Raw genomic sequence first — 11377 nt, 5'->3', positions numbered from 1 at the left:
TCTGACCAAATTTGGTTAAAATCCATTCAGTACTTTATGACAAGTAGCCATTTAAAGGAATTTCCTCTATTTCCCCTATTGGGCCCAGCACCTCTGGCCCCAGGGGGTCAAGGTCACCATTTATGCAAAATCTGATCCCCTTCTCCAAAGGATGTTTCTGACCAAATTTGGTTAAAATCCATTCAGTACTTTATGACAAGTAGCCATTTAAAGGAATTTCCTCTATTTCCCCTATATGGCCCAGCACCTCTGGCCCAAGGGGGGTCAGGGTCACCATTTATGCAAAATCTGATCCCCTTCCCCTAAGGAAGTTTCTGACCAAATTTTGTTAAAATCCATGCAGTACTTTATGACAAGTAACGATTTAAAGGAAATGTTGACGGGCCGACGAAGGACGGACGGACGCCGCACCATGGCAAAAGCTCACCGGCCCTTTGGGCCAGGTGAGCTAATAAACTGTTAAAAAGTTATTTTCTGTTATAAATTATTTTCGCCTGGCGTATTAGCTTTTTAACATCTAAGGCAAATTTTCAATAATTGGTTGATGTATATGGTAATAAAACATTATTTCCCCGTTTTATGCTACGCATATGCGAACATTTGAATATTATCCAAACAATTGTAAAGCAAAAAAGATATGAATTTTACCGTCAAACGTCGGTCCCGCCTACCAGGAAAATTGTTAGTCAATCAAAGTGTTGCACTCACACCGATACTGTTCTCTGATTGGTTGGCCAATCAGAAAAGTTTTGCAAACTGATGGCCGTCGAGCTGTGTGGGAGATCAAAGGGATCCAATTTATTTATCGTTACAATTTTTGCTGAATAATAAGCTGTGTCGCTGTATGTACATGGATGTGCCATTGCCCAATTTGCTCCTTTGTCAGAAATGTTCCTTTTGAACTACATCTCGTCAATCTGTATGATCCAATTTTTGTTGTAACTATTCATTTATATAATAACATCAAAATTGATATTTATAACTGTCACAGTGAACATTCAAGAAGATTTGTTTCAGCAGTTTACCAAAGAATGTTTGACTGGCTAATTGGAAAATGTGGTTTGTAAGAAAGAGACTATGAACTCTGGAGTTTTAAGTATTTAAATAAATTTATTTCATCTTGCACTTTGACGATGATCACACTAGACAATGTGTCGATACAATATAATTAGTTTTGAGTGGATTGTTATGATAGCATGCTAATAAAACATGCTATTTCTATGCAAATACATGTACTTTGTAATATCCAGACAGCATTAGGTCTCCTCGGTTCAATCTCTCACACCTATAGGACCAGCTTATAATATACACAATAAAGCAGTTGTAGCGTATAATGGTCACTCTTTGCTAACCAAAGACTACAAACCAGTTACTCTGGTTGTAAAGGAGAATGTCCTGTGATCATATTCCTTGGTAAAGACAACAACTGCAGTCACCAGAATACACAGCAAATAGTATATATTCCACTTGAGCGATTAAAATCAAGACTCAGGTATATGTACCATATCCATTTTTTTATAATACTGATCCGTTTTTGAAATTTTGATATTTCATACACAATTCAGTGTATGGTTTAGGAGTCAAACTAAACAGGCTACAAACTAGTCGGCAGTGACCATACAGTTGAATTCAAATACAAAATAGTATATCTCACATACTTACTGTTTACAAGTTTATGACAGGAAAATAAAGAACTATATATTGAATTCTATCTGTCCACACATTTTTGAGGAATATATAGGAAGTTAGAAACATACACTCTCTCTGACATGGGCAAACACATGCAAAATCAATAAGATACTTCTTAATAACGCTATATATTGGTTTATGGTACCGATACAATAAGATAGGTAGTTTAATAAAGACAATATTTATTATTAGTAAAATTAAGAAAAGAAATTTTCAGTGCATAAATCTATACATTTGCAAGAAAAATAGTGATCAATTTAATGTAGCCAAATTGTGAAGCTAATTTTCCTATATCTGTATCACCATTCAAGAAAGATGTGGAGATTTTACACAGAAAATGTACCTACATACTGCTGCACAAGTTCAAACAACATTTTTCATAATATCAAGTATGGTACATGTACATCCATGCAGTGGTTTATGTTACAGTAGTAAAAAGATCATTCAAGGAGATATTAAAATGGGAAGAACATTTTATTCCACCACTTGTATATATAGCCAACTGACATACCGTTATACCACACCAATGTAAACAAAGTCTCTTATCTTCATCATAATTTTATATAAAGTGGCTTTAGGATAAATGAAATAGCATACCCTGGTAATATTTTCACAAACAGTATTACTTAAGTATACATCTGTAGTTGTGATACATTCTGCAGTATTTCCATTTTACAATTAATGTGAATTAAAACACCATCAACATACAACAAACCTAACTTTTTAATATAAAAACAGTACTTGGTGTGATTTATTGTTGATGATAATAGTGTAAGGTATAGGAAGTAAAATAATTATTTTCTCTTATATCATGTTTGCTGAAAATTCAACATTTTCTTATCAAAAGATGCTGTAGATAGTTTCTATCACCCGAGTCTGAGATTCAGTTTCATGACAACGGTAATTTTATTGTAATTCAACACTCAATTTTCTTTCAATCCAATTGCAACTTTAATTCACAAGTTATTTTTGACAGATTTTGATCCATGCTTAAATGATTTCCAGAAAAAAGTGCCAATTAATATTGATCTTAAATTATAATCATTATAAACATCTCTTACAAAGAGGTTTCATTTAAATTCAATCAAACTGTTAAACAAACAGTCATTGACTCAGAAACAATCATCATGATCATGATTTTACAATTAGAAATCAGCATAATTAAGCACCTTTGCTTGTTAACCTATATGTCAAACACAATGAGAAATCCTTATGATGAAGAAGAGATCTTTGGCAACCTAGTGAGAGAGCTGTATCATGGTATCCATTACCAATCCTGATATCAATCTATTTTGAGAACCGGTATCACATGAATATTGTAAAAAAACACAAAAAAACTTGAGTCTTTTAATGTACGTATATCCATATTCTGTAATGTTTAGATTTGAAATTTAGCTCTGTTCTGAAGGTTTCTTGTGCACACATACTTCACAGAAATGTATGATATGTTATAGTTTGTAATGCCCTTAATTTAGAGCTAAAGGCATGTCATAAATTTCTTTTAGTATAATGTAAAACCAACTATTCTTAAAACTTATCTTTACATTTTTCATTCTCGAATCATCCTTGATACATTTTGTATACAATGCTAAGGATATGACATATCAGACTTTTTGTAACAAAAATCCTCCTCAACTTTAACAAAACAACATACATACATTAATCACAATTAAAGCACACTTTTTATCAAGCAAAACAATTTTGGAACTACATACATGTATTTTTCATATCATTATATTCTATAATTTTTCAAAGCTGTCAAGTTAGTCTTGTGCAAAATGATATAGAAATTGCCATAGGATATTTTCCATATCCTTCAACTATAAAGTAGCAACAAAATATTCAAGTTTCCTGAAACTTGAACAATTCTTTAACAATTCATTTCACCAAACAAAATGGCAAAAGTACAAGTGAAATGATAATAATGAAAACGATGGAAAAGATGGCAGGTGATGATGATGAAAATGATGATGTTTAATCCCCCAGATAAATCCAACTTTCTTCGACCACCGCCTTAACACGCTTTTCATATTCACGGCGGTTATCCCGATAGAGCTGGGCCGCGACATTATTTGCTGGACTGTTAGGATTGGGTTCATCTAATAAAGACTGAAAGGAACAGAAATAGAGCTCATTTTTCCCTCTGATCAAACACATTTTTCTTTGACCCAAATAAAATGTAATTGACAACGATTAACAAAATTTTTTTATAACGCTGAACCGAAATTGCTTGAATCTTCACTAACAGAGGAGAAAACTGATTTTTAGGCATTCTGATCATGATTATTCCTTTTGACATAGAAGAGTTCAGTATAATGTACCATGGTCAGCTATCTGTTAAATGATCACAATTTGTTTATAAATGATTACATATAAAATAACTGCCTCTAGAACATGTTCAGACCATTTTTCACAGCCAATCAACTGTAATTGAAAAGTTGAAATATAACTCTGATAATTGACAGTTATTTTGAAATAATTTATAAAGGAACTTTATTTTTTAGTTGATGACATTAAGACTAAGACTGAGAGGAATCTGTAGATTTCATGGAATTGTGTACATTACTGCATGGCATAGCTCTATCACAGGTCTTTGTTTTGGCAATTCCATGATTCTAATTTAATTGTGTACATAAATTCATCATGGAATGGCATTTCTCTTCCATCAAACTCATGACAAAGGTAATAATGTTTCATGATTAATAAATGATAACTTCTTTTCAAACAAATGGGAAAAAACAACACAAAAACAACACAATGAAAAAAAGTAAGCAGATAAAACAATAAATAAAATAATTGTAAAAAGAAAACTACATATCAATGTTAAATGTATTACAATTACTGCGATGTTTATATATATATATATACGAAGGATCTCGTCAACAATATTTAATGCAGTGCCAGAAAATAAATCGATTATAATCTATAAGACATGCTAATTCTTTCTTAAAAACATTAACATGTGCAAATATTGAAATGAAGAAAAAAACTATTGGCAAATGGCTATCCTTTCATCAAACCAACAGATATTAAAGTTGCTGAAAAATCACTTTCAACTTCAAAAAAGGAGGGGGAAAAGGCCTCCAAAACCGGCATGATTCTTCTTGAAATAAGAACATGCTTTCAGTTGCACAATAAAGTTTTTTGGTTTTATATTTTTTCTTGAAATGCTACGATTTCTTATCAGGTTCCTCCTCATCCTCACTATCGGATGTCCAACTTTCTTGAACTATAGATTGAACTTTTTTCTCATATTCCCGACGATTTTCTCGATACAACTGTGCAGCCTCATTGTTTGCTGGGCTATTAGGATTTGGGTCATGTAGTAAAGACTAAAAAGCAAAAGAAATTACATTCATTGTTATAAGAATGGCTTTTATCCTACTTTTTATGTAAATTTACATAAACTTGTATAATAGTTTGAGATCTTTGAAGCAACAAAACTGTGAACAACAAAATAACATTAAATGGCTTTAAAAATAGCCCAAACAGTTTGCATTGGCTAGTCATAACATGTCTATTTCTAAAAAACATTCTAATAGATATGCAGCTTTAATCTATTTTTATTCTTTTTTTTTTTTTTATTTCAAAATCTATATTCTATTTTTTTTTTTTTTTTTTTTTGCTTAAATTTTGTATTTTATGTATTTTGGTATAAAAAATATTTTCATATAAATATAGTTTAAATGGGTATCACATAATTAGTCCATGTAATTTATAATTGAGATAAAATATCCTAATGTCACTATCCTATTTTCCACATTTCAAATGTTAGTGTTTATTTGTATGAAGTTAGAATTTCAGTGGCTAATATGGTGTATATTTACCAGCAGTAATTAAGAAGCTGACATGATGAATATTAAAATATTTCCGGTTTAATGTTCATTAAATTAATAAGTTAACTTGATGAATTTTCAAATACTTTCAAGTTGAATTAATTAAAAGCCGTTATGACGGAATTTGAATAATTCAAACCCTTTCCTGATGAATTTCAACTTCAAGTAGGATGTATGTAATACCTGCATCCATCCGGATTATCATAAATAAATTTAATGGGTAGTTTACATTGATAGGAATGTTGCAATTTAGTCTTTAAATGACTGCCATTTTGGAACAAAATCAAAACGAAGCACTCACCTGTATTGAGGTTAATATGGCAGAGGCATCATATGTTGGACTCCATCTATTTTGTAGAATATCTAAACATATACTGCCATCTGCATAGACTGAAACAAATTCATTTAATAAACTAATAATTCAGGAAAAGATATCAATTAAAATACCTGGTACTTTGTCATATTATATGTAAATTATCCATAACAAAGATTACATACCACAAACAAATTTAAAGTAACATCTCGAGTCTGAGGAGTCAAGGCTAGGCAAATCCTATGAAAATGAGTAAAACCAGACTTAAAAGCCAACTCTGTATTATAAAGACCCAATGAGTAGAGCTTTTGACCTGTGTATTATTTAGGGCCAATTCGCTATAAAGAACATTTTCCTTGGCCTTTTTGGGTGGTTCTCATATTTAAATACTATCATGACTATAGAAATATTTTGTTAAATGTGTTATCATTTTTTCTTCATGATGACTAGTATGATTTGATGTCTTTTTGGTGAAACAAAATTAGATTGTCTTAAATTACACCTACATTGCACAAATTCAATTAAACACTATTCATTGATTAAGAAACAGAAACAGTGAAGGGTTCGCAATTTCAAAGGCAAACAATATTTATAATCACTGTTTCTATTGACTTACCATTTGGATGAAACATTTTTGACACAAAGCGTACAGTTGGTGGTTTATTGGGATATTCTTCTGTGAATTCTACCGTTAATTTAAAGGTTCCATCTTCAAAAGGTGTATCATGAGGCCTGAAGCAAAAAAATATTCAGTGTACAAAACAGTTTTAATTATACAAAGCAATTTTTTGGATTTTTTTAAGTCTTACAACAAGATGAATACTATTAGTAGTGGTTAATTCCTATTAATAGTAGATATATAGAGTAATGAATAATATCAAAATAATTCAAGACAAAGATTAAACTATTTGTCTAGGGTCGGATTGGCATGCCTAAAAATATACCTATATATATAAGAAATAAAAACAATAACGACTGACTAGTTATTGTTTTTATTTCTTATAGATTTTGTCCGTAAGGATTTTTCTTTAAATTTATCCTATATATATATATATATATAAACCAGTTTACAGGAGATATATCTAAATATATGTCTACCGCTGCAATTTCGGTATTGCAAATAGTACAAGAGATCCCAGAGGGACCTTGGCGCCCACCAAAGAATGATCTATGTCTGACATATGACAGAGGATATTTTCAAAATCCAAGACAGCAGCCAAATACAATAGGCTATCTTGTTGACCAATCAGTCCTTAAATGCGATATGCACAACTAGGCCCATAGAGGAACCTACAGATGTAATTGGAGAAAAATCCCTTCAGTGCTTTCTGAGAAATAGCGGCAGAGATTTAAATAGTAGGTTTAAGAAGGTACCTCATAGTCCTACTTAACGTCCCCTGCAGCGGAAGCTATCCCAGAGTGCATCGCGTGTCTAAATTACAGCCAAGTACAGTCTAACGGCGCCATATTGAAACTAGGCTTCGTCCGATGAAGCGATCTAGGTATAATTCAGGAGATGAACAGAAAAAACCCCAAATAGCTTTAAGTTTGCTCTTTATTGGAAATATTATTTATTTGATTAATCCATCACATTTTCATAACTGTAGAGGTGTTACACTAAATAAACGTAATGTTAACTGTGAATTTCCTTATCACGGCATGGTTACTTACTAGATTGGTAAAACCGATCGCTCCGTGAAATATTAAATTAGTATAATAAAACCCACGTACTCTGATTTCAATAATTGACCGATTTCCATTTATTTTTCAAATATTTGTTGCTTGGTAAATTTTACGTGATAGAATATTAAATTGATTGAAATTAAACATATGAAACCTTTTGAATTTTCTGTGCTAAACCTGTACACAAATCATCGAAGCTACCCTAAATTTATAATGACGACGATACTGTTAACATTCCGTTAGGGTCGTGAAAGATAGCACAATTAAAACCACATACTCTGATTTCAATAATTGGCTGATTTCAATTTACGAATGCTTTGATCATTACTTACAGAACTTTCAATGCATAGGTTTTAATTTTACAGTTTTTTCATAAAAAAAAACCACAGATATATATATATATACATGCATGCGATGAGCATCTGTAATGCAATTATGAGATACTTTTCGATGTTTATTGGTTTGTAGTCAAATATGCCGTACACAGCTTTATGGGCTAACACTATGAACAGCCCTAGTTACTTATCCCAATTATATTTAAATCTCTGATAGTGGTAACAAACTTCAATTACCAAAATCTAAGATGGCAGCCAGTCAGCCATCTTGTTAACCCATCAGTCTTAAAGGTAGGTTTTGCCCAACCAAATAAATATTTTTTTGTGAAATGCAATAAGCGGAAGAAAAGATGAAAAAACATATTAAAATATCTCAATTTAATTTCTTTATGTGTTTGAGATTGAACAAATGTGTCTTGAATACAAAATTGAAGGAAATCCTTGATTTATTACGGTGTCCGTCAGACAAAATAATATGCAAATGAAGCTGCGATGGATTGTGTTGGCGCATGCGCATTGTCACGCACTAAAAGTAAACAAAATGTCTGAACGAAAGTGTGTGCGATGGAAAAAAATATATCTGAATCGGCAACAAAGTGGAGGAAATAATAATGGATTCGGTAGCACCCTAGGATATCTATAGGGAATTAAATTCAGAGATGGCATGTAGCAATAGAAGAAACAGAAGCCACATCTCAAGCGGAACTTGCCGGGATCTGTTGGGACTCGTGTAACGGCATTGCACGTGGTGAGTTAAATTTCAACACATATGCCAGCGCACAAACAACCGCAGACTAACTACATGTATATTTGGTGTACAAAGTTAGCGAGCGTATGTAAGTAACATGAAGTGTTTTAGATTATATGATATGTATAAACAGTCCCTCGCACTTCGATTTGTTGTTGTTATTTTTTTTTTTTACTAAACATGCCGTGGCAAGGCTGTCACTTCCGTTTGTTGCTGCGGCCTCGTTTTGGAAAAAATATGTCATGTTCTATGTAAAGCTTGACTTCGCTCTATTTTTAGAGGAGTATTTTCCTGGTCAAGCTAGGCAACTGACCACCCATATTGTTCGCTGTATGCATTGAAAATGATCTGAAGATTATATCTATGTATAGGATAAATTTCAATTTCGTAGTCTTTATATTTCATTGGGCGAAACCTACCTTTAAAATGTAATATGCACATCAAAAGCCCTAGGGGAACATACAGATAAGATTTGAGACATATGCCTTCCATACTTTCTGAGAAATAGCGGTAACAAACTTCAGCTATCAAAATCCAAGATGGTGGCTGACCGGCCATCTTGTTGACCGATCAATTGCAATGCAAGTGATTCCATAAAGCCCCCTGTCTTCGAGATGCGAGCTATGAATGGACCAGTCGACAGGTAAAAATGTACTTTATCAACAAATCGTTTTGGGATATCAAAACCACCATATTGATACATGTATATTGTAGAGAAATGAAAACAGTGGTTTGGCTAAATTACCACCAGGATAAACTAGTACTGATAGTGTAGGATTTTGTTTATCAATCATAACATATGAAAAATTTTGGTCTATATCCCATTTTGAAAAGAATTTAAGACTCCACTGTTTGATCATCAATAGTGAAGTATTGTACTAAGATAAACAGCTGTAAGTGTATGTGACAAACAATTTCAACAGATTTATTTTAAAATTGAAAGAAGTTTGGGTTATTTTAGTATCACAGTCCCATATTAACAACAGACTACAAGTACTGATGAGTACATGTATGTATTGCAAGTGCAGTTTGGGTTTCCCCCACCAGGTAATTGTCTTCCTGAATTCCAGTTTTGAAATTCATACCATATATACTACTAGACTGGACCATTGTGACACACAACACTTAAATATCAAAGCCAGTGTCAATTATTGGGCTTCACTACTAAACCCATATCTCATATACCTATTTATGGAAATAATTCATTACCAAGTGATTACATTGATTAAATGTCAATAAACAAAAATAACATATAATTTATCAGTTACTAATCGGAGTTACTAAAAAGCAAAAAAATAGTACCATTTTTGTGAATTTCATAAATGTTTTCATGGTGAAGTTAAATATTATTTTGATTGTTAAAATGTAGGTGTTAGTGTTATCATAACCTTTTTCACAAGACTAAGCTGTGTATTGAACGCATGCCAAATCAAACAATGACTTGGAACGTAACAGCTTGTCCGAGAACCCAACTTACCCAAATATAACTGCATTCCATAGCATAATATTATTATCTGTTGGTGCACCACTAACGCCAGCTGGAGGATCTTCTTGTAACCTATAAAACAGAGGAGAGGTTAATATTGGAAAGGATATCATAACGTAGTTACTTTTGCGTATCACATTTGGGCAATATCAAAACATTTACCCAAAGTGGCCATTTTGGATGAAAAATCTGCTTCGGTAAAACATAAAATACAAAGAAATGTATGCCCATACCTTTTGAAATCTCGCATCAGACGTCTTCTTGCTGGTGTAGACATATTTGTTTAGAAATAAGTAAAAAATATAATCACAGATTCTCCTTAATGAAAGCACTTCTCATCGACAAAGTGGTGAATGTTTATTATGTGACTATGACCTCTCCATTTGTGACGTTTTCATCCGGGTTTCTACGCAGTTCGGAAGACTTTATTTTGGGACTCCTCGGGAGCCTTCGTTGTGACAATGTATAAGAAGCATCGTGTGTTCCTAGACTACGTGAACTCGCATCACTGTATGTGGGCTTTTTCATGATCTATAAATAAAACTGATTCATCCAGAAACTTCTACAACTCTGACTAAATATCAAAATACATAGAAATATATGACCTGGTAAGTTATTATAAACTGAAATTATGTATTTGTTCTGTAGATAAACATCAATCAAGGGTTTAAATCAATTAACTTTATAAAAATTTTAATAGGTTTTACTATCTAGACTTATAAATCCTTGGTTTTTGCCAAAAAAAAAACCTCTAAGTTATATGTTTGGGACGGTTCAGATAATTTAGCACTACTTCTTAATTTTTTGACCAGTAATGATTTTTAAGTTCAAGGAAGGTTTTATTTTTTGCACGTTTAAAATCAAATCAACGATGATCAAGTTTAGGTCGCTATCATTTTGAATCTTGACAATATGTATTTTCAATTAAGCCATTTAGTGTTCTTTGTAAAGTTATGTAGACCTGTAAACATGTACATTTATAGGGCTAGGATATAATTAAGAGGCATGCTTTAATTTTTTGTCGTCTTAATCTAGATCGACCCATAATATTGTATGTGTCTGCATAATAATCTGGTGTGATGTGAGTGTTTATTCAAGTTCAAGTCCTTAAATCCCATTATGTTTTTGATGAATGCTATGTAAACTAAACTTCATTGTTTCTTATAATAATGGGGCTTAAACCTTGCTGTTTAATGTTTATCAATATCTATTTATAAAGAAATGTATTACATAATCATCTTCCACGTACAATAATCAATTCACAATAATCAGATATATGCCTCCCCT

The 11377-nt window shown here is 32.2% G+C and overlaps 1 protein-coding gene across 2 annotated transcripts; it reads right to left on the bottom strand.

The window, feature by feature from the left end:
• Nucleotides 1–1090: 1090 nt before the first annotated feature.
• LOC138327644 (ubiquitin-conjugating enzyme E2-17 kDa) lies at nucleotides 1091–10505 on the bottom strand. 2 transcript variants are annotated; one of them, XM_069273916.1, is made up of 5 exons: nucleotides 10324–10505; nucleotides 10082–10162; nucleotides 6455–6570; nucleotides 5827–5915; nucleotides 1091–3798 (listed from the first exon to the last, which is right to left on the bottom strand). In XM_069273916.1, exons 1-5 carry the CDS (start codon nucleotides 10365–10367, stop codon nucleotides 3664–3666), a joined length of 465 nt encoding a protein of 154 aa, XP_069130017.1. In that variant the 5' UTR covers nucleotides 10368–10505; the 3' UTR covers nucleotides 1091–3663. The 2 variants fall into 2 exon arrangements, with proteins under 2 accessions (XP_069130017.1, XP_069130016.1); XM_069273915.1 differs by having other exon boundaries at nucleotides 3662–5021; nucleotides 10324–10503.
• Nucleotides 10506–11377: the final 872 nt, after the last annotated feature.

The sequence above is a fragment of the Argopecten irradians genome, chromosome 7 (genome assembly GCF_041381155.1).
Source record: "Argopecten irradians isolate NY chromosome 7, Ai_NY, whole genome shotgun sequence".
Classification (NCBI taxonomy): domain Eukaryota; kingdom Metazoa; phylum Mollusca; class Bivalvia; order Pectinida; family Pectinidae; genus Argopecten; species Argopecten irradians.
Note: the sequence above shows the minus strand (reverse complement) of the source record. Positions and strands in the feature narration are given on the sequence as shown.